Source organism: Falco cherrug, chromosome 9 (assembly GCF_023634085.1).
Source record: "Falco cherrug isolate bFalChe1 chromosome 9, bFalChe1.pri, whole genome shotgun sequence".
In the NCBI taxonomy this organism is placed as follows: domain Eukaryota; kingdom Metazoa; phylum Chordata; class Aves; order Falconiformes; family Falconidae; genus Falco; species Falco cherrug.
The window spans coordinates 6,256,028-6,280,387 of NC_073705.1; the positions used below are offsets into that span (position 1 = coordinate 6,256,028).

The following is a 24,360-nucleotide window of genomic DNA, read 5'->3' on the forward strand; positions in this document are numbered from 1 at the left end:
CAACAATCTTTATACATTTATAGAAACTATAAAACTTTTACGGCAGTCTTTATATAGAAACTAATGGTCTTTCTTGTACAAAGTCTATGAGCGTTGTAGAAACATTGCACACAGGGAAAAATAAAAAGCACCCTTTCTTTGTGTCATTGTAAGAGTTGTGTGATTGGAGAGTATTTACACAGTGCTGGCCATAAATGGAGCATACACCCCCCTATCTTGCAAAGTCTGTGTGCTTTAAGAAGACTTAGTTGCTTGAACAGGGATGACTGTAATCCATTTTGGTGTTTCTGAATTGCATGTGATATTCTTAGTATAAAGTTTTTGCCTTACAGGTTGCATAGAGTGCATGATAAAACCTTTCCTAAGAGTAATTTAATAGCTATCCTTTCAAAAATAGATGAAGAAGTTGGATTGGAAAGGTTGAGTAATAAGTCATTTAGAAAACCTAGAAAAGTGGTCATAGCGTTCTGAAAGCCACATTGTAGTAAACCCAAGGCAGTGTAAATAGTAAATATATGAAGTATTGGATACTCACTTCTGAAGCATTTGATACTCTCAGTTTGTATAGAGTTATCATACTGCATTCATACAGGGAGTCTTTTTAAGTGAAAGCCTAATAAAACTTAATGTAGGATAGTTATAAACATTTTCTTGTACAGTGACCCCTATTGACTAGGTAGCAGTGAAATAGCAGCATGAATGGGAACCTTTGTGTGGGGTAGGCGAGCAGCCTGTGTAATGTGTGGGGAGATTACCTTGTACCTTATGTGCAGATGGCACAGCTGCTGTTCCACCAAAGCATTCTGGAGGTGACTTTCCCTATGAGGACAAAGCTGGGTTCTTTGCTTCAAGTCCTGAGAGATGGTGGACAGGACTAAACCATTGGCTTTGACTACAGAACTGAGTATTTTAGAGTGGTTTTCTAGACCAGATGTCCTTTAGTATAGGAAAGCAAAGAAGATATATATTCCTCATTTGCTGTGTCTTACTCTGTCATCCTGGTGGTATGTTACAAGTTGTTTTTTCAGTAGCTTTTCTTTAGACCAAGTAGGTGAGAGGTCAGTTTTTCTTATGTATTTCTATTTATGTCTTTTATGTGTTTCTCTACTATAATTTAATTAATATAAAAAATGCAGAACCTCTTCAAATCTAATGTCTTCGTGTATGTAGTAGGGTATACTACCCTTGTTTGAAGTGTGTTACAAGGCATTTGTGCTAGATAGAATTGCAAACCTTTAGAAATACATGGTGAAGATGATTTGCGTTTTAACGGAACCTTTGACATAATCTGTTCATCCAAGTTCCATTTTAGAATTGAAGTTAGTAAATCTAAGGATTATAGTAAAGTATTTCTGTGATGAGAGAATTCAGCCGTGGTATGTTTAACATCATAATAGAATAGCTAGTTTTAGTAATCCTTCAGATCTGCACAGAATTTCACATAGCATCATAGCATTCTAGTTTTTTTGTTATTTTGTGATGGCTGGCTGAAAAAATCATTGCAGTGGATTTGTGCAGAGCAAAATAGTAAAAGTCAGTCAGTCTTTAAGTATCCCTGAAAAAAGTTAGCCCTGAAATCTTAAGGCATGCTACATAGTCAAAAACTTTTTTTCCCCCCCTTAAACTAATAATCTTAAGTAGCTACTCCATTTGTTCCTCTGTGAGAGAGCTGAGATGGAAATGCTGTTTTCCCTGTTCGTTGCATCATTGATGCCATTAGTTGAATGTTTTTCCAGTTACGATATCTGTATTTCAGAAATCATGGTGCAGGGAGGAATGGTAAAAGTGCACAAAACAAATACTAATTAACTGTCAAGTAATTAATCATTGGAAGGAGCCCAGGAGATGACTTGGTTTTGGCTTGAGAGTACCTGATCTAGTGTTGGACTCTGAAGTCTCTGCATGAAAGCCATGTTGAAAGCCACTGTCCAGAAGTTAGAAAAATTCTGAATAAAAATAGAGGAATAATTGGGTTCAAGTGTGCGGAAATGCAGTTCAAGCCACTTTCTAAACATTTTCAGTTTTTTTTCATGTAAATTTGGAATCAATATTGGAAGTTCAATAAACACAATTTGATTTCACCACAGATTATTCAAAAGAGTGCAGATATTACTGGATACAATTGTGTGGCCTTTGTTATACAAGAGGTCAGACTAAGATGATCATAATGGTCCCTTCTGGCCTTAAAAATCTGTGAATATATGAATAATTGAAAACCTGTCCTGCCAACACTTATTCGTTGAGGTAGTCATATTAAAATCCTGTGGGATTACTTGTGTGAGTAAAGGTTGTGGGATCAGACCTAAAGTGAGTAATCATTATCACTTATGTTTGGATTTATTGATAAACCTATAAGATATTCACTTCAAGTAAAGATGGTTTCTTTAAAATGGGAGATGCTTATGCGGTGATATTCTACGTGGGTTTGTTAGGCCAGCCATTATAAAAATACTTTAGAAAGTTCTCTTGTTTCAGTCTCCTGAACCATTCAGTTTATACTGGTGCTATAGCTCAATCCGTAAACAATTTCAAAAATATTGTTTAAAAACTTGTAATATGTAGGAAGTATCTTTTGTTTTGTTTAAAAATAAAATTCAAGCACTTAACGATACGGTGGGTATAAGCATATTAAACTTGTTAATGCATCTCAATTTGTGTAACGGTCTTCCTTGCTATGGCTGCTGATGTTGATGTTTGCACATACAGGAATACTGGGTAGTACTGTCCTTTGAAACAGTAGAACTTCTTCTAAAACATGTTAAAATAAGTATGAGCAGGTAAGTGGTGTTGTCAAGGTTAAAGTTAGAAACCAGTCTCTGATATGCCCTGTCTTTATATTAACAGTCATAAAGTATTTAAGCAATTTCACAGTTGATTAGAGATCGCTTTTAAATCAAGAGTTTAGTGGGATCACTTAAAAATCTGAATTGCTGATGACTAAGACTATTTTTGAGACCATGCTACTAAACGAGCATCGATAATACTCTGTCTTACAGCTTTTTCCCCCACTTAATGTGTCTTCTATTGCTTCTTTAATGTAGCTGTACTATTTTAACAAACTTAGGAGAACATTTGTTTTGTAGCTCCTAAAGTAGTCATTAATGGTTCAAAGTTTCCTGAGCATGTGGAGGAGGAAACGGTTCTCTGGATTCTTGCTCTTGTAACTTGTCTGCACATACCCCAGTGTATAAATGCATTAAAAAATGTCATAAAGAAGCTAAAGCTTCACTGAAAGTGCTGTAAAGACAAAAAGCAAGTGGGAAATAAGTGTATTTTTTTTATTTGCAGAGCATCCTGTGGCATGTAAAAGAGTGTCAAACCAGACAAAACAGCTTGTGTGTTGTTATTTAAATTGATCATCTTGAGTTCTTGTAGCCAGGTGCTGATGCATGTCAAGGGTACCATGGGGAGTTCTAGAAGATGGCTGTCCCTTTGTGTTCATTTCTAAGTGGTGGGAGATTTCTATGATTTACTCTTGACAACAAAAGGACCTGCTAGAGTTTGGGGCAGTGTGGATGGAAATACAACTTCTTTTTGGTTTTACTAGCCAGACAGTCCTGCTATGTGACTATGTGACTGCTATGATGCTCACAGAAAGTAGGCATGACCTTTTATTTGTTCCACACTTCACACCCGTGAGTGATGAACTGTAAGATCACATAATCTGTCCATTCTTCGTAGGACAAGGAATTTTATATTAAAATGTTATTTGTCAGTGAAGTCAGATGGTGATTTGTTACTTCAGTAATAACAAGTATTCAGCTGTAGCCATCTGCATGGTTATCAAAACACCGTGCCCTCTGTAGATCAGAGGGTGTAGGAGTGGAGTGCTCTGCAGAATGCACAACACAGAAGAGATGTGTAGGAATGCCAGTAAAAGTATGAGTAATAAATGACAGGTGTACTGAATTCCAATTTACTATAACATAGCAAAATAGTAGAACTCATGTTCTGGAAGGTATATATTTTTTAATACTTTACTACCTTAGCTGTGAAAGAAAACCAGTCTATAAGAGTGTGTATAACTGGAATTTTGAGATTTTTACATATTTTAATTTCCTGGTTCTGCATTTTCTCATAGCCATCATGAGATCTATGTTGACATGTTTGCTATTGATCCTGAATAACTTCATAAATGTATAGTGCAGAGCATTTATATGGCATGATGCCTTAATTGAATTTCCCAAATTATGTTGCGTACATTATGCTTTGTTCTGTTTTAAATTTATTTTTTAAAGGAATGATTGGAAGGTAGTTTGAAAGAAAGGATTTGTTGGTGATTGATAGATGGTATTAATTGATACTCACATACTCAATTTTCACATCTCTGGGCTGCAGCTTAGAACTGGTAGCATATTACAGAGAAAAGTTGGAAAACTTAAGTTTCCAAGTTCAGACATCTTTGTACATGTTAGTCACCTGTCTTTACTTCAGGTAAAAATTGCTAATCTATGGCTAATGAATGTTTTTATAGCTTTCAGGTTTTTGATCACTATTCTCTCTAGCATATTCTCGTATTTGGAAATCTAAAAGTTGTGAAAATACTGATAAATTTTGAAAAGCTGTATCCTCTTAAGACCCTCAGTTATCTAAGGTGATCACAGACTCCATCTCATCTCTGCAATGCTTAATGTTAGAAAAGTTCTTTCCCTGGGGGCACTAGTGTCCTCATCATATATCATAATTTTCTCTTTCTTTCTCCTTCAGAGAATTCTCAAATCAGTGTGATGGGAATGCAAGCCTGAGAAAGTACTCCTGAATTTTAAAAAATTGGTCAGCTGTTGCCCCCTTTGGGATAGTTGTTTAGTTTTGTGGTGTTTCCTCAGCTGTGAAAAGTAGGTAATACCTGTGTAATGGAGTTGTTAAGTAACTTCATTAGTGACTAGCTTTAAAACTCTTCCACAGTGACGTGTTCTTCTTTCCAGCAGTAAGGAGGATCTTGGTCATAGCAATTAGAAGACTTTTGTGAGAAGACAAATCCAGGAATTAGATCAGTTCCTGGCATTTGAAAACATTGTGCTAGGTATATCCATGGTATTTGTCTTAGCAGTCATATTTAAGTTTTAGGTAACAATTCTAAGTGTTCTTCTGTTTTAAGTACAATAGCATGATGAAACTGTTTTTCTCATTGTTTCTCAGGAATTACGTGTTTTGCTCAGTTGTCGGTTAGGTTTCCCAGTCTGTAGCTTATTTCCTGCTAAGGATGTCACTAACGGAGAATTTATGATATAGAATGACTGAGTTCAGTATACGCTCTAATATTCTCTTTGGTAACCAGTGCAGGAAGAAATTGGAGTCTAATGTTATTCTTTCACATTTCTTAATGCTTTGAATTTATAGAAAAGATCTTGTCAGTGAAATGACTTGATTTTACAGTGAAGGTAGAAATTCTGTAATACGGAAATGGCAGAAAAGTGATGTTCAAGTCTTTTGCACAAAGGCAGAGAAGTTGATGATTGCAAATTCTTACCTTGGCTTCTTAACTACAAAATTCTGCTGTTGTCTTTAACCAAACTATTTCCAACATTTCTTCATATCCTTTTTCTTGAGCAAAGGACGGGAGTTGATTTTTAATGATATTTACTATTCATTGAACTAAATTTTTTGTTTTTTTCTTTAGTGGTGATTTTTTTTTCCTGACTGGTCATTTATAACATCCTAGTGATTAATTTTGCCTTTAATTTAGTTTCCCGTCTGTTGTGCCTGGATGCTGCAGAACTGTATATGAAAATTTGCACAGAGCTAGAAGAGATTACAATCTTCAAAAGCCAAAACTGTTTGTTTTTTTTTCCCCCCTACCCCCTGAAAAATGACTCTTCTGTTAGGGCTGAACTACAATACAGATTTATAAAGGTGTAACATAGTTACATGGGTGGGGTTTGATTTTAGGTTTTAATTTAGGTTTGGAGCTCTGGCCCTTCTCTTTTAATGTATTCTATTTGTGTGAATGGATTCTTACGATTTGCATTACCTGATTATAGTAAAGATCAAATCTGGCCCAATCTTGTGAACACGACTGAAAATCTAATTGGAATGGTGCCGTTGTAATAGTTTTCTATGATCATAAAGTTTGTATTTGATAAACAGAGCTCACTTTCAGATATTCTAGCAGATACTAGTTTATTTACTTGCATGTGTTTTTAAAAAGGTTGGTCAGTGGATGCTGCAGAAGTGCTTAACAAAGCATGATCTTGCCCATTTATGTAAACAGGGTATTTCTTTTGTGAACATGTCTTGTTAACTATCCGTTGCAGACCTTTATTGGTGCTTCTTGAATAATTTGTTTAAACTATGCAGTACAGATTCCTTATTTTAGCACTAAGACTTACAAAGGCTTCTTTTAGCAGCCTTTAATTTTGTACTTATGTATGTGACATAGCCTGTGGCTGTGATCTCTACTGTGAATCTGCAGTTGTTTTGGGATGAAAGAAGGAGGCAGCTGGAAACTCAGTAGCTACATCTAGCTGTCTACCTAGAGAAGGCCTTGATTTCAAGTTTATCTAAACAAGCTCGACTAATCCCAACTATCTAGGGGGATCCACTGTCAAAACAAGCAGCATGGCCCTAAGGCAAACACAACCATACAGAAATGAAGGCTGGGACTTCCAATACTCAGATGACTGCATACTGGAGGCTTTTTTTCCTGAAAGAGAGTAAGAGAGGTAGAATTTGCATAATGCCTTTTCATTGGAAACTTTTGGAAAGCTGACAGAGGTCCAGCTTATAGCTCTGTAGCCACAATACAGAGTCTATAGGAGAATCCTTGAATGACCTAACCATATTGAAAGAAAAAATGAAAGCATCGAAGTATAGCCAAGTGAGTGTGGAAAAGAGGGCTGCTGCATTGTCTAACATCTGCTCTACTTCTCGTTAGTTTTGTTCTTTGGTATTCTATGTGGACTTTGGAGAAACCTAAGACAGCCTAACATGAATCCTATAATCTTCCTTCTGAATATTTATGTAGTGTGCCAGCCTCTAAGCTGTCCTTTGCATCTTCCTACTTCCCCCTCATTTTCATGCTCTCAAATGAGGCCAACATTTCAAAAGCTAAATAAATGTTTGTGAATGTTTATAAAAGATTTGCATAAATTTGTCCTTGTTTGACAAAGATCACTTTTTTCTTATGCCAGTTCTGAAATTTTTTAAAGGTTTCAGTGCTTGTCTTGACAACAAAGTCCTGCCTCAGAGAACAATGATTGCTGATTAAGTGGGTATGCAGTTGTAGCTGAATACAGCATTTGAGATGTCTAAAAGGGCCAGTCATCTTTAGCCAGAATTATAATATTTAACAAATGTTAACCGAAGTATATATTTAAAGCTTTGTCTTCGATGCAGTATACCTGTGCAAGTGACTTATGGTGTGAGAAGTATGTGATTAGCTTTTTACAGCTAGTAGTTCTCGCCTAATTTTTCCTAAATGTGGAAGTGAAAATACTCCTCATTTTCAGTCACTAAATGTTTAAAATACATTTAATTCAATTAGTATTCTAGCTTTCTGATATTGACACGTATGTTTACCAATTGATCAATGTTTATGCACATAATTGGACCTAACTTTTTTCTGCCCCTTTGCACAATTTTTTCAATTCTTTGTGATTTCAGGCTGAAGTTACTCAGTTTTATTATTCCTACAACAGTAGCTGTATATTAAAAAAAAAAAAAAATTAGCATGTTAGCTAAAATCCATTTATCTTAGAATAAACCTCAATTTTAATTTTATTGCAGGGGTTTTAAGGACATTTGTTATGGAGATCATTTGAAAAACGCTTAAATATTTAGTTCAGCTTTACTTTCAGATTTTTTTCTACTGAAAAAAAGAGTAATAGTCGTTCCTGTTCTTTTGTTCTATTAGTTGAGAGGTTGAAGTTGTCATTAAGGCAAAAACTAGAGCTACTTCTCTGACACAGTTTTTATCACATCTGCTAGGCCTGTGTCCCAGGAGGAGCTGTGCAGAGCAGTGAATTCAGCATAGGCCCATTATCTACTGTTTTTGCGTATGTTGTAAAAGGAGTGAGACCTCAGGGAGGCTTGGAGCCTCCTCCCGTGTAATGTCCAAATCAGATTTGAAGGACTGGTGGCAGGAAAGCTTTGGCCTTGGGGTGTGAATTCTAAGAAACAGAGTCACAATTAGGTTTAAAAAATTCAGGGATTTTGAGCTTTATCTTGAAATATGTTTTTAGTAATGCAAGTAGAAAAGTTGCCCATCTGTGCACATATTTTGTACGTTTAAAATATTTAAATGGTAGCAGGCCTCAATATGCTTAGGAAATGTTATTTATCTCATGCTGTTCCTGTTACCAGGATTATGTATATATGCATTGGGGTTTTTGTTTGTTTTTAAAAAATAGCATTTTCCTGAAAGCAATTGGTTACCTTCAGTGAAGTGATGTTATTTCATACTGGGTACTGTTCCCCTTCTGACCTTCACACAGGAAAAAGTGACTTTTTGTAGAAGAAAAACCCTCCCCCAATTCAAGCTTTATAATTGCTTAAAAAGAGCTAATGGATTTTTAAAACACTAGCAAATGGATGGACTACTGCTAAAATGTTGGATTTGGAATACTAGTAGAATTAAAGAAAGTAGAGATAAAACTATATTAAGGTAATTCAATGCTATTAGCAAATTATGCTTCTGATTTTTTGGGGTAGAATAGAACATTCTTTTGAAGAACTGATTAAAACAAATTCTTAAAATATTTTGACCATTATAAAAATCAGTATAATGTTCAGTACTGCTGTAAGATCTAAAAAGACTTGACGATAAAATAGATGCAAGATGGAATTTGACATAAATATTTTAAATTATCAATGATTTTTGAAAAAATATGTGTTATATCATGTTTTTAAAAACTAGAAAAATCTTTAAAATCTGGAGAAATCTTGGTGTTATTGTTCTTTGCTTTCTCTGCTCTGTCATGTTGCAAATTCTCAGCTTTTTGTTGTGGTTGTGGAACCCAGGCCTCTGCATGCAGGATACTGTCTTTTTAATTTGAGAATTAGGCTTTATAAACTGCTTGAATTGAAATCCTTCTCCTGATTTTTTAACTACATAATTACATGGCACTTGTTAATTCATGAGAATAATCTGTAATAATAACTTCAGGAAAATTTGCTGTAAGATAATATAAACTGATACTAATAATAAATGCAAATTAAATTTTAAATTTTCAACACACAAGATTTACTGATCCCTGTTTGTTACTCAGAGCTGTATTCAAGTAAGTTAGTGGTTGAATTTTTTGTGCTGGCATTGCTTTGACATTTATATTCTTTAAATAAAATTTTGAAACATGACATTTTTCTGTCCATTGTAAGTAGTTCCTTTGTAAAATGTTTTAAGTAGTTACCAAAACTTGTTTCTGAGGTGCTCATTATTGTGCAGAAAGATTTTCCCTTTCCTAGGAAAATGTCAGACCAGCCCTGCATAGCTAACGGAATTTATGGTGTTCTAGATTGTTCTGTACTTTTCTTTCACCACCCTTTCAGTTTTAAACAGAGTTGTTGTCAGATTCAAGTTGGTAATTTGGGTGCACTGACAATTCTTTTTTTAATTCTTAAACCTGTTGTTCCATAGCAGTGGATGATTTTATTAATTGTTAGCTTAAAATAATTCAAATAGATGAATTAAATATAAGAGCAGTTTACACTTTTGTGGCTGTAAGGTAATGTACAACCCAAATTTCAAAATGATTGGATAATATTTTGCTTCAGTTGATGTCTTAGCACTCTTTTTTTATGCTATGTTAACTTTTTTGTAATGTTTAAATTTGATGTTGTTTCTAAGCACAAATAAAATTGTCTATACTTGCTTGCTGATCAAATTGGGATCATGTTACCTATCCTCACTTTCCTTGATCCCATAAGGCTGGCTGTCATTGTTCTTAACCATTGTTGCTCTCCATTTTCTTCTCCTTCCTTTATCAGTCTGTGGATGTGTTCTTCGTGTCCCTCCATGTGAAGTGGATGGGTTTCATGTTTGTTTCATGGATTCAGATGGTATTTCAAGCTGGATAAGATGAAAACTATTTGTATTTCCACCCTCTCTGTTTAGTGTTTCACTTACAGTAACGTCACCTGTACTTAATTTCTGGTTTAAGGTCAAGGAAATAAAACAGCATTCATCTTTTTCATCACTGAGTCATCTCTTCTCTCCATGGAAAACATCTCATTTGCAATGCTCCATTCTCTTGTAATATTTGAATTGTCCTCCTGTAAAAATGTATGTACTTTCTGAAATATGGCTGTGGAGTTCTTGGTTTTTTGTGGTGTTTTTTCCCCATGATCCACAGCTAAAGGTCTTGTCTGTACTCTGGGTAGTCTTTTAAACCTCATCTGATTTTTCCCTCAGGTTTCCCAATAGGCTTCCAAATACAGGTCCCCAACCTGTTGGCTTTTGTGGTGTATTGTTCCCCTTCTCTGACTCAGATTAATATTTGTGTGTCTTGCCTTAATTGTTTGTCATTTTTCACAGAACTCTGCCTGTATTTTAATTTCTTGTCTCTCCAACTTCTACTTACACTTCTTGTTCCGCTTTGAAGTCTGTTGTATTGTGTATCTTTCTAAGACTGTTCGCAACAGTCTGCTGTTCTTGCATTAGATGAACAATTTGCATATCATTTTATCAGTGCAGTTTTGTTTAATTGTAGCTGCAGCATGGGATATTTGTTATTCATTTGTTATTGATGTTCATTCGAACAAGAGAAATAAAGCAATCCTGTATGTTTAAGAGTCTGTGAAGTTGTTCTCTTGACTTGGAAGTGGGAGCACACAGTGAAAGGTTTAAAAATGAAAATAAAAAATGAATTAGGATACAGCTTGCATATTAAATTCACAAGTGGGCATGCAAAATTTTTCAGCAATGTGGAGATTTCTTTACTGTTTCATCTCAGTATATAGATAATTTGGGACATAAGCCAAGTGTGTATTGTGTGTATTTTACAACCTTGCTTTCCATACACTTTTCAAGTGTGTCTCTCGCGTGTGTGTGTAGGAAATCCTTTTAAGAGACTGCCTCACCTTCATAAATTGCTATGTGACACAAAAGGGCTGAACACTCTATTCTTGCCTCATTTATTTTGAAAACTTTGCTACTGAAACCAAACTTAATCAATGAGCTCTGTGTTGTCTCCGATAAGTTATGTACTGGCTTTATTGATTGGGAAGGATTTTAGAAAACCCATGTGGGGTTTATAATGTCAGCAGTGTTTTGATTATGAAAAGAGTTGGAACCTTGGGACAAGGAACCAGGTGGTGTATGTCCTAAAGCCACTGGTGACACGGCTGGGCTGAATCCCTCAAGGGACACAGTTCATGCCCTGCACTTTAACGGTGGTGACTGGCTGCTATAGAAGCACTTTTTGCTCATTAAAATGTTAAAAATCAAACTGCATGTAAAAAGATTTGTGAAAATATAAACTTGGGGATTGATCCAGAAAACTGGCATGTAATACCCTGGAGACACTGGTTTCAGCTACTGGGTAATTTACGCTTATCAGCTGCGTGTCCTGGATTGTTTTGGGTTCCTCCCCCCTTTTCTTCTTTTTAGGGTTTGTTTTTTTAGAGGCATTAATGTAGGTTTTACTTTAAGGAAATAGGCATAGGGGAATAAAACAAGAAAACAGGCTATTGATACTACCTCTGTGTGTCATGTCAGGCTAAAACATAAAAAGAATTATAAGATGCTGACATGGAGTGATTCTAGGTTTGTTTTCTTAGTGTTTTTGTTTGAAATGTGAGGAAATGATGATTTTTTTTTTTACTAGGCCGTAAGTAACCACCCACCTAAAGTGGTCTGGTAGGAAATTGTATATTATGTAGGCATTGCTAATTTTTCAAACTGAGCAGTATATAAAGGATAAAGCCCCCCAAAACATTACATTTATGGTAATGAGCTTGCAACTTGAGCAAAAATTAAATAGTTCTCCAGTAATAGTATTTCTCATATGCAGATCAGCAGTTTTGTTAATTAAAAACATATACAGAATTTTATAATATTTTTTTCTTTTTAATGGTTAAAATTTAAATATACATCTGTGGTTAACCTGTACTAGTCTAAATATTTTAGTTGTAAATCAAGGCAGAGAGAAGTATTGGTATATAATGAGTGGCAAATTATGTCCAGTAACATTATAAAAGCCACATAATAATGCCACTGTAAAAATCTTTCTTTAAAAGACAAGGCAACGTACAATGGTACAGATTCAATTTATTGCCACAGAAAATTTAATTTTCTGTGTTTAGGAAACTATAAATACCAAGAAACAAGTGTATAGTAAGTTCTGAGTAGTACACTTATCCTATAATAACACAGTGCTGATGAGATGCTGAAGTGTTTTATTATGCGAATGTTTTTACTTGCAGTTACAGTAATTACTTAAATCATAAAAATAATGCAGAGAATATATTCTGCCATTTTGAGGTCACTGACCTGTTATCTTTTAACACTGTTTTATTTCAGAATTCTATGTAGCAGGTAGATGGCTTTGTTTCTAAAAATAGATGTGCAGTCAGTATTTTGAGGACAATTTGTACTGATAAGGCAAATAAAAATGTAGGCACCTTACTCTCCTGCAATTAATAATTTTGATTCTTTTAAAGTTCTGTGGGTTTTGCTGGGTTTTTTTAATTATTTTTTAACATTTTATACATTAAGATTTCAGTTGTGGATAAAGAATAACTGTGTAATAGTTAAAATTTGTCAAGATGTAGTTTTTGTGCACAAGCAATCGGAGCTGTTCAGCAGACAATCGATCCTTGTGGAGGTGAGCGAGATTCTGCACAAGGCTGAACTCAATCGCATTAATGAGGCCTTTACTATCAAGGCATTATTTTGTATCAAAATACTATTTCTGCAGAGTTTACACTGAAACCTGTATAGCTCCTTCCCGTTTCCTGCTGCAAATGAAAGGAGGATGCTTCTTTGCTTTACATGGCATTCTTCAATAGATCCTTTCTTGTTCTTTAAAAACAGGAGGTTGTTAAATAATCTATCAATAAACTGTCAAGAAGTCAAAGTTTCCGTATCTGTTTCTGCCTGAAATCTGAAGACCTTGCCACATTTTAGTTGTCAAGAAACCTCCAAAGAAGAGTCTATGAGCAGTTGAGCCTGAAACCATTGCTAAGAATGGGATGTGCTTATTTGAATTATGTAGGAGGAACATGTTCTTGCAAGGGAGTCAATATGTTTTCTGCTTCATTGAATAGGTTATTAGATTGATGTAGTTTATTTGTTGAATGATGGCATTGGTTTTAGAAATAAATGAAGTGAAAAGCATCAATTTAGTTATTGATGGTAATTTATTGCTATTGGTCAGAAAAGTGTTGAATTTACCAGAGGATTTGTTATTTAGTCAGGGTTATCTTGTTTCAGCCGAAAGCAGAAACATAGTTTACGTTTCAGGTCCTGAAATATTTAAGCGTGAAGGAGAATGAACAATGAATTGGCTGGTACTAAAGGTCTGCAAACTGGGTATAGCTTTATGGTGGATTGTGGATTATAGAATTCAAATTTTAAATATTATAGAACAATATAATGTAAATAAATTACTTCTGTCTGTGAATACAACTGTTTTGGGACTAACATGTTTCTGGCTTTGCCTCTTCAATGACTGTATTTGTTTCAAGTTATAAAGTTGAAAATTATTAATTTATTTGCTGATCATGTTTTCAGTTTTCATGTTCATGCTTTTTATTTTATATCATGCAAAGGCTAGGCTTAGAAGTTTCTCTGCGGTGGTGTTTTGCAACTTCTAGAAAATGGTTTGTAGGTTAAATGATGTGTATTAATTTTAATACACATTATTTTAATCAGTCTTTTAACACTCAGATTTTCTTTCTAATAGGAGTAGGCAATGTTAAACATTCCTGCTATGAGCTCTACTGGCTTTATCTTTTGTTACTTATCTTGCTGATGTTAGGAAGTATTCTCTAATCCCCCAGACCTCTGTTCCTAGGTAACAGTCAAAAGCTGTGCCAGCAGAAGTGGTCCTGCCAGGCCAAACCCATGTGGTTTGGTGTTATTCACTATGATCCATATGGTCAGGGTAGAGATTGTCCCTAGAGAGGTGTTAACACTCAACAACCCAACCTCCTCCTACTCTTCGGAGAATTGCTGGATGGCTCCTGCTGCCTGCCCATGTGTGAATCTTGATTAATTTTTCATTTTTAATGAAGTTTGATCATGTTTATTATTTCACATGATTGACTGCCTGGTACTCCTGCCATGTAATTGATAAAGCCCATATTTCTTCATCTGTCTCTTATTTCTTCAGGGCAAAGTTGTGAAATTGTGTGATGTGGTTAATATTAGATTTATTGGTCCCAATAGATGTATAAATTATCTCTTTTTCTCTCCACAGGAAGTTCTACAGACTTTGACCAAGTTTTGTTTCCCCTTCTATGTGGACAGGTAGTGTTAGCTTTTCAAACTTTACAAGAAAATAAGCTTGTCAATAAAACCACTGTAGAAAATAAAAACCATACCATTCGGAATGTTCTGTCTGCTTGACTGTGACTTAAAGCACCCAAGTGCAAATTATAGTCTTAGAATCACTTTTTCCTGGGGTTTTTATGGGCACCATCAAAAAAAAAAAAAAAAAAAAAGTTTTAAAAGTTTGAGCTGTTCAGTGGCAGCAGTAAGAGTGCGTTTTGTTTTACTTCTACGTAATGCTTGGATGTGAAAATGCCTGGGTAGTAATTATCAAATATGCATATTAGTATCAAAGCTTTGTGTGTATGTATCTTATTTCTTAATTGCCAAAATTTGGACAGAACAATGAATTAAGTGCTTTACATTTAAAGGTCTCTTGATCTTGCTGGAATGCTGGTGCTTTACTTGGTGGCTACTTAATGTAGCCTCTAATTTTGAGTGAAAAAAAATGGTTAAGTTACAGTGGACTTGACAGGAACTGCAAATATCTAATTCTTTTATTTAGAAAACTCCAGAACTTTCTTAGTTCTTTAATTTTGCTTTTACTGTGGATTATTTTCAATGGTTTAATGAAAAGAACAAGCATTGGAATTTTGAAAGGATGCACACTGCTCATATCATCTACAAGCATCATTTAATTGGTTAGAATCACTTGTCTTAGGTCAGCTAACACACTGAATGGTTTTTGAATGATTAAATTGATCTTAACTATGATTAAACTGCTAGGAATCTTTTTCACATTTCAGTGAAATCAGTGATAATTACAGTACAAATTGATTTTCTTTATAAGTCAACATCCATATCTAATACCACTTCTTGTTTGAGCCATTATTCAATTTTTTTAAACCCCCCCACCTCCCCCCATAGGCCAGCTTGTATTTCTTAGATATCTTGAAATATTTTTCACTGGTTTCTGTGAATGGAGATGAAATCTCACCACACTTCTCTGGAGACAGAAGTCTACATATTGAAACCACTGCTACACTTTGTCCTTCGATGTAGTCATCTGGGGTTGGAGGAAGCTGAAAGCTTGGCTGGATCATGCAGACGGTATGTGCTTTCAACCCTCCAGGTGGTTCCTGCAGATCAGGGTTGAGAGCCATTGGTGAGGCACTGCTGGAGACAGCTATTATTACCAGTGCCTCTGCTGTATCTGATTTGTACATAAAAGGAGAATTTGAATATCCTGGGCTGTCAACATGAGCTACTAACCAGCACTTGTTGACTTCGATGACCTTTAAAAGCCACAAATACTTATAATTTGGAAGCACTTTTTGCTGTTTATCTTTTTCCTTTCCTAAAGGGAGGGAACAGTACTTACAAAATAAGTACTTATATGTATTTTTCTCATGTATGTGCTTCTGCTAGAAATATTTGTGTTCACTATGTGTAGGTTTATTGTACCTAGGGGTTTTGTTTGTTTTGCTGTTGGTTTGTTGGGTTTTTTTTGTTTTCCTCAGCAATATAACATTCTGAAAGATAAGAACGCTGAAAACCCATATGGGGTGCAAATGAGAACATAATGAAAAGTGATTCCCATTTCTGGATTCTCTTGTTTGAGTATCACAGACTGTCACTGAAAAGACATAAGCCAACAGTTTTGAACATAAAGCAGAGATTGTAACCCATAGTACACTTAATAATTTAAAATAAAGAATGAACTTTGATTACTCTGGAAGGTAGATGACATCCCAAGTGAAGGATATGGTGGCTGAAAGAGATGTGTGTGCTACTTCTCTTCTTGATGTAAAAATACGCGCACACGCCACCCCCCCCACACCCCCCGCCACGAATAGGTGTGTGCACAGGTATAGATAGAAATAAATACTTGTAGTCCTCTGTGATGTAAATTAGCTTTGAACTGTGTGTGAGAATTCACCTGCCAGTTAGAGCAAGAAGGTAAACAGCCTTATATCACTGGATGCAAATTAATGTGACCATGATAAAGAGAAGAATACAGGGCATCTTAAGTGCAAAATGTTCTTCATCTTTTAGCTACTTCCAAAATTAGAAGTGATCGAATACCTGTTTCTAGAGGCTGTTCCTGGAACTCAACAAGCAATGAATTTACACTAGTTGGTCTTTTTCTTTCCCTATTTACCGTTAACCAGCTACTCTGTGTGTGTGTGTGTGTGTGTGTGTGTGTGTATATATATGTATTTTAAATAAAGTTATTTAAAGTAGTGAGCAGGTATCCCCATAATGAAATTACTATAGACAGTGCTTGAATATTCCCCTCAGTCTTCTCAGTAAACGATTTTTCTACTTTGAGTTGAAAAATTGCTTCTAGAAGAAATCTGTCTTCAGTTATACGTCAGAAAGGTCCTTACAGTCATGTTTGAGTTGACTCACTCTCTAGTGGGATTTTATCCCTCTGTATGTGCCTGAGAAGTGGTGTGTTGGATCAGATCTCCAGTTACTGTAATTCTTAGTCTTCAGGGTGTTACTTTTTTTAATATTTTGTTCATTCTGAACAAAAAGACAGAGAAACACTGAAGTGGTTTCAGTAAAGGCCTTCCAAATACTTAAGTGCTATATTCCCCATTAACTAGATTGCCTTGTTGTTAACCATGACAGTTTTAGTATTAGAATCTCTCTGCAATGTTGAGAGGTCTTTAAAATTACTGTTCTTAGTATAACAGTGAAGATACTGGCTCATTGTTGAAATGACTTAAGAACATGGGATAATACCTTCTGTTGGAATAATACTCAGTGTAGGATATCTCTTCATGTTCTGTGGAAAAACAATCAGTAGGAATTACAATGAAAAGATACTGATAGAAATGATCAGAAATGCAAAGTCGCTAAAGAATAGATGCTACTTTTCTTTTCACCAGCTCAAAGCCCAGAGTAGCATTGCCAGTCATAGAACTTCAGTTTTCAACTCCTGCTAGAGTCATGTCCCCGGTTTATATATACTCTGTGTGAGGACTTTTACTTGGGGAAATTTAATTTATATAACTATATTCAGTGTTATTCCACTGAAAAGCTGGCACAATACTGCAAATCTTTTTAATGGTAGAAGTGGGCTCAATGGTACTTGAGTCTTGCTTTGCTGACTTTGATGTTAAACAGTGGTATTTCTTTAACAAGTGCTGAGAAAGGATGTAAATCTTCACCTATGTATGTGTCTCCATTAAGGCTGCATGTTTCATAAAGCAGATGGCAAAAGTTGTGAATACTGTTGGCCTCTGCCAGATCAGCTTCAGATGATGATAGGACAGTAAGATTTTGAGGCAAATAAAAATCTTCTGCATATCTGAATGTGCTGAAGGTTTTGGCACTCATTGACACAGGTTCTTAATTCTTTCTATATTGATTCTTTTTATATATATTGTTGCTAGTGGTCAAAAATCACCAGGGACTAGTTTGCTCCTTCCTTTAGGCAGCGGATTGTGAGTTTTCTACTCTTAGGGTTGCAGGATCAAGGATTTTTAAGAAATCACTCTTCCTCTCTTCCCTTCTCTCCAACCCTAACTTCTGTCTGTCCATTTAGAGATGAGATTATGGTGCTTCCACCCCATTAGGCTCTAAACAGACCTTCTTCCCATTTGAAAATAGAGCTATGACTTTTAAGTAAAGATTAAGAAAAACACTTTTTATGTTGGGAAGTTTATCCTTCCACATGAAGACCTGACAACATACCAGATATATCTAGTTTCTGCAGATCACATAAATGCAAGAATCTTTAGGTTTAATTTGGAGGAACTTACCAACTTGTCACAACTGTTTAACAAACAAGCTTCTCCCTGCTTCAAATGAAGCATGTTTTTTGCCTTCCCCTCCTGCCCCTTCCATAATGTTGTCAGCTAGAATGCTCTTTCTCACACACGCTCTGCTCTCAACTTTGTTAAAATTAAGTATATAATCCACTTTTTAAACACCATACTAAAATCACCATAGTAACATTACACCCAAGCTTTACAGATAAAACGCAACATCAGTAAGGGTTTTTTTGGTGTCCCCTAGCAGCTCAGTATGGTGTGTGGAAATGGTTGCTCTCTTGACGTGTAGATTTCAGTAGGATGATAGTACTTACACTGTCTGATTCTCAGACTACTGAAATGCTTTTAAATATCTGTTGTCTTGTTCATCTGTGAATTTGGAGCACTTTTCCGTCATCATCACTGCATGGTATTCCTTCCCTGTTTGGAATCCACTGAAGGATTCTTATTTCTAAGCTGGACAGTGACATCTTTCTGATCTGGATCAAACTTCTATTTCCTAAAAGTTTTTTTTTCTCTAGGCACTGAGTGTATAATCTCCCACATAATTGTCTTTTGCATTGTGTACGGCATTGCAGAAGAGAATATTTGCTTGCTTTTAAGGCTTGTGACTGTTAGCTAAATGACCTTGAATGTCATGGATTTTGTTGTTGCTGTTGGTAGGACTGACTTGTAAAGATGCACGTGTAAATGCTACTCAGTTTTCTCCGTTCTCAGTAAACCTCAAATAAACTAGAACATAACCTGAAACAAGAGTTCATCTCATATCATTATGAGGTCTCAAATAGATCTGAAATTGGATGAAAAGTCCTCTAATAATTACACTAGTCCCAGATGCACCACTAAATGCCAAAATTTCTGTTAAGCAGTAAAACTAAGTCTCTACAGACAGAGAGGTGAATTGGACTTGGTTTATGTGGAATCTACCATCGTGGTACATAAGCATTTGATTAACTTCAGACTAATGTTGTAATATCTCAAGAATGTCTTTCATTTTGTTAATAAATACCATTCAGAAAGTGCCGTGCTTTAAATGTAAAGCATCTTATTTTGATCTTATTTTACTGTTTTGAACGTTACCTATCAGTGGTAAAATATGGATGTGAATTATAGTATTTTTAAAGACATGAATTTTTAAATGTTTGGGTTTTTATTTATTTTCATTTCTTTATTTGGGTAGCGTTTGTGTTTCTGTTTTGGTAGTGATGGGTGTTGGTTGTGGTTTTTTGTTTTGTTTTTCACAACTGTGTTTTTCCAATTTGGGCAAATTTTCCTATAGTGGTACCTTTCACTGTGGTGTGGGTGGGAGCCAACATCTAAGAAGATTATTAGTTCACTTGAGGTATTCTTGAAGACCTGTTAAGATCTAATGGATGAGGAAACGACTCATAATTTTGAAAGATCATATAAAAGTCCTATAAAATTATTTTTGTAGTCATGGCTGGCTTTAGCACAGTGTACTTTTGATTCTGGTTTATCTTTTCTTCTTTTGCACACCATGCTAGTCTTTCTTTTAACTGGTTACCTAGCCACTAGAGTAAAGGAGAGTCACCTGGCATGGTTCCAGTTGCTGAACGTTTTGGAATGGGTTATCTGGCGTACATGCAAAATTGGTAGATGGATAATAAAGCTTCTATAAGTCAATATCCAAGTGCTGAAGAAGCTTAGAATGTTATTAAACATTGTCTTGCTCTTGGAGTAAACAAATTAGTAAATGAAGAGTAATAAATATTTTGGGTCATATGAGAGAACTTGGATTTAGCTTGTACAGTGTGTACTACGTTGAAGATGGTTGGTACTCATAACCATTTTCATTTAAAGATAAACACATTTTTAGTGTCTTCCCACACTTATGACATGGGAAGAAAAAAACCCCAAACCCACTCCTTCCTCACCAAGCAACTAGCATGTTGAAGTTTCAAGAGAGTGTGTACTCTTAATTTCTCAAAAGAACTCTGCTGAAAGAGGAAATGTTATAGGTTCAATGACTTAGACTAGATACTTCTGACACAGAGTTAGTTCAGCATTAATTTTTTCCTCTTACTCTTTATTTTCAGCCATGCAGTTAACCAAGTTGGGCAGAACTTTACATTTGTGCTTACAGACATTGACAGCAAACAGAGGTTTGGATTCTGTCGCTTATCTTCTGGGGCCAAGAGCTGCTTCTGTATCTTAAGGTAGGTCTGTGGTTTGGCTTTTGGCTGACTCTAGGAAACAGTGTTTGACTTTGCTGTGTTACACTGCAATTATAATTTCCAGCTGTTCAAAATTATTTTCCTATCTGGTCCTCAAAGTCACTGCTCTTCTGCAGAAGTGATGCAAAATATCTTGCACTTTGAGTTCCTCTGTAGATAACTGTGTTTGTTTGTAGTCAATGTTCTTGAGTTAAGCGTAGAAAAAAAAATATCTCTTTGCAGTAATTTGATATGACATAGCATGATGGCAGCTGTTATCCTTAGCTGTCACAACTGATCTTGTTAAGACATTTCGTGGACATTTGTATATGCAAGTTTTATTAACAAAGCATCTGTTGGTAACTGAGAGAATGTCACTGATGCTCTCCACATCCTAAAAGTTTGTATGTATGAGCTTTACCCTCTCTCTTTGAGGATTTTGTGAAGTTTGTCATAATAAAGACTGTTAGTGGAAATTGGGAACAATGCATTTCGCATGAAATGGGAAAAGAGGCTCTATCAGAGTAATTTTTGATGACCTCCCACAGACAGGTATGAATACAGTCTGTAATTTTCTATCCACATTTGCTGCAAGAAATTACGCAAGTAAAATCAGTTTCAGTATCTACCCATATATTAGTTCCATTAAGAACTACTATGGATTAAAGATTTCCCTCTGACATTCTGGCCTGTCTTGTTTTAAACAAATTTAAAGAGTGGTCTGACTTCTGCTTTCTGCTTTTTGCATGTTTATGAGAAATTGGAAGTATTAGAGCAATGGCCCAGGTAAAGATAGCTTAGAGTTAACTGTGTGGATCGCCAGCTAGGTGACTGAAGAATCGTTTGAGCAATCACAAATGAGGACAATTTCCTTTATGAGCAATTGTAGACCTCTGTCTCAGTCGTGTCTGGTTTGCTTTTCAGTTGAGAAAATCCATTGTAAGAACAAGAAGAACTTGTCCTCATCCTACGAGTACTGCATGTTGCATGTGACAGAATGTGAGCTTCTGTATAGATGTTATTGAATATGACCCCTCTGGAGAATTTCAGGGGTGATGTTGCAAAAACCAAGAGCTTCTCGTTTCATTGGGTTGCATACAGCAATGCCATGGAATAGATTTTTGGATTGATGTATATATTTAAAATGAACATCTGTGGCATTTGTGCTGGCACTAGACTGGTGAAGATACTAAATGTTTGTTGTGTTGTACTTCAGCTTTATACTGATGGCAGTGATCTGCTAACTAGGTCTTCACTGAAGCTTAATATTTGGGGGAAATTATTGTGAAATCTACCAAAGTTACTAGTTAATTGTGTGGGAGGCAGGCTGACAGGTGTTTTCTCAGTATCTTCCTTCTTTCTATTCTGTACTAGACATTTTGACTATTATTAGCTGTGGCAACCCAGCAATATGGAACCTATACTGAAGACAGGGAGGTATGTCCCTAGCTCTTTCCCTATGGCTGCTGCTCTGTATAGTTGGGATGCTGATTCGCTCTCATGTGGAAAGTGTCTGGGTACATAAGGTAACTTTTCCTGACTAATGACAAATCAAAGGAGAAGCACAGTTTAGAGAGAAAATCTGAATGAGGAGTAGTATGAGTCCCTCCTTGATCTCTCCTGGATAAGAGTGCTTTGCTGTCAGCTCCCTTATGTTGAGTGAATGCCAAGGAGAAATGGAGGAGTTATGTTGTAGTTAAATGCCTTCTGCTTCAACTCATAACCAAAAAAAAAAGGGAAAGAGGAAAAAAAAAGTTATAGCAGTGGATGAATTGGGAATTTTAGCTTTATTCCTACTCCTTTCTCCTATGAACTAATGAGAAAAGGCAAGTTCATCATTAATGCAAGTGAATGTAAGTTCTAGAGGATAATAAAGAATGTAAATCAGCATGACACAGATGGACTCGCTCTATTCCCAGGACTGCAGCACCCACTGTTGATGTGAAACTTTTCAGTGTCCTTTATGAATTAAAGGATGCTGCATAGTAAATGGATGGGTGGAAATATGCTGGAGAATGTGAGAATGATACAAAAAAGCAAGTGGGGATGAAAAGAAGATTTATTTGTTTTTAAATTGCAGGTTGGATGGCAGCAATCTTCAAGTATTCCTTGCTGTGTTCAGCAACAGTTTACGAATTAAGTGGTATTGTTTATTGTTGGAGATGATACTCACATGTTTATCAGTGAGAGATTTTATGGGTCTGGCTATGGTAAAACGATTTGGAGGTGGGAAATCATCACGTTTGGTTATTGAAGAGGAACAGGAAAAAAAAGGAAATTCTTTTCACTCAACCAGTGCTTTAAAAACTTTCTGTAGAAGTCTGGAAGTGAAGTTTAAAGCTGAGAATATACTTAGAAGGCCAGAAGTCAAGGTCTGGACTGTGAGTTTTGAGGTGACCTTGAGACTTTTTCATGTGGGTACAAAGTATAATAAGGTGCTACTTGGAGCTGAAGAGCATTAAAGTTATCCACATGGATGTAGTGCCTGTGGCGAGCAGAAAGGCAATTCCCTTCTACCAAGGAACTGTTTTGGCTGTTGTAACCAGTATTGTTTAGAAATCTGCTTTCGAGATAGTTTTCATAGTTTTGTTCCTGCTGTGGTTAGCATCACACAGATTTATGGAAATCTTTGATTAAGTTTATAAACTGCATCTTCTAGGTGTTCTGTGGTTTTATTCTTTTTTTTTTTTTTTTTTTTTTTTTTAATGTAGGACCACTGAGTCTGTTTTATTCAGTTTCCTTTTTTCTTCACTGGGTTTCTAGCTAATCATGAACCTACAATGATCAAATAGTGTATGTAGCAGGAGGTGTGGAGTGCTCTGTAGCGTGGATGGCTATTTGCTGTGTTTCTGACAGCAGAGGGCGGACAAAAGCACAGAACAAGTGTCGCAGATGGTCTGGTGGGGTTTTTTGAGGTTCTAAGCAGTGAAGTGAATGAAAAAAGCCCCACAAACTCATCAGTATCTTCTGGGTGACTTGGAATTCTGGACTATCTTTTTCAATGCAATATATTACAAAACTTAAAATACACTTTTAAATTATTTTGTTTTCCAAAGGATGAATGCACTGTAAGTTGAGAGCTAATGTCTAAGTCTAAATTCTGAGTTCTAATTCGGTAATTTTAAAAGCATAGAAAAATTTCCACGCCCAAAGATTTTTTTCTAAGTCTCTATTTCAGGACTTCAGGACTTTGGCTGAAATGAAATAAATCCTATTAGATATGTGTTAAGAAGCAGATTTTTTTTTTATTATTATTTCTTTCTTTGCTTGTTTTTTTCTAGATGTTTCCTTAATCTGACTTCACATCAGATTTGGTGTGGGTTTTTAAGGGTGAACAGCGTATAGATGGTTCTGAATTTAGTGAAGATCTGTAGTCTTTTATTTAAAAAAAAAAAAAGAAAAAACGGAAAAAAAAAAAGGGAAAAAAAAAAAAAAAAAGAAAAGGTGTGGAAACATTCCCAAACTGCTGTTGCTTATTTTTCTGAGACATCTTCTTAGACTCCTTCATCAGGCATGTCCCCTAGTTTTGTTCTGGAATTTGTGTACCTTTTGTTTCTTGTCTTTTCTAAGTGTTCTATGTTTGTACAGAGGTAATGTTCCTTCATTAGGGCAGAAGAGCCTGGAAGGTGTCAGAGAGGCTCAGAATTTGTTCTTGATTACTATTTCCTGCTAATTGCAGTGTACTGAAAGATAATGTAAACATACTGATCTACTGATATGATCTCAGTGATCAAAAGTAACAGTATATATTTATCTTTCTGCTTTTGTGGATTCTTAAAGCATATAGATGCTTTCTGATTCTTAAGAATTCTGCATACTAAGGCTCTTAATTTTCATACCACAATGTTTTAATATTAGATTTCCTTAATAGCTTATTCATTTTTTTCAAATTTTTAGCAACTGTAGCTGTAAGAAATTCTCCAGAAGTGGGTTTGTTGCTTACATTTATGGACACTTGTTCATTGGCTCCGTTGTACTTGCCTCTTTGGCTAACTCCTGTGCCTCTTAAGAGTTCTAGATCACAGGCTTTGAT

At 35.6% G+C, this 24,360-nt stretch overlaps 1 protein-coding gene across 5 annotated transcripts in view; it reads left to right on the forward strand.

Moving 5' to 3' along the window:
* The window catches only part of DENND1A (DENN domain containing 1A), a 216,845-nt gene that overhangs the window by 40,223 nt on the left and 152,262 nt on the right, over positions 1-24,360 (forward strand). For 4 of the 5 annotated variants that reach the window (XM_027809324.2, XM_027809326.2, XM_027809325.2 and 1 more), the window contains exons 4-5: positions 14,358-14,407; positions 20,211-20,330. The exons of the other annotated variant lie outside the window; for it this stretch is intronic. In XM_027809324.2, the coding sequence (XP_027665125.2) occupies positions 14,358-14,407; positions 20,211-20,330 (170 nt within the window). The remainder of the gene's footprint in view (positions 1-14,357; positions 14,408-20,210; positions 20,331-24,360) is intronic. 5 annotated transcript variants of the gene reach the window in all.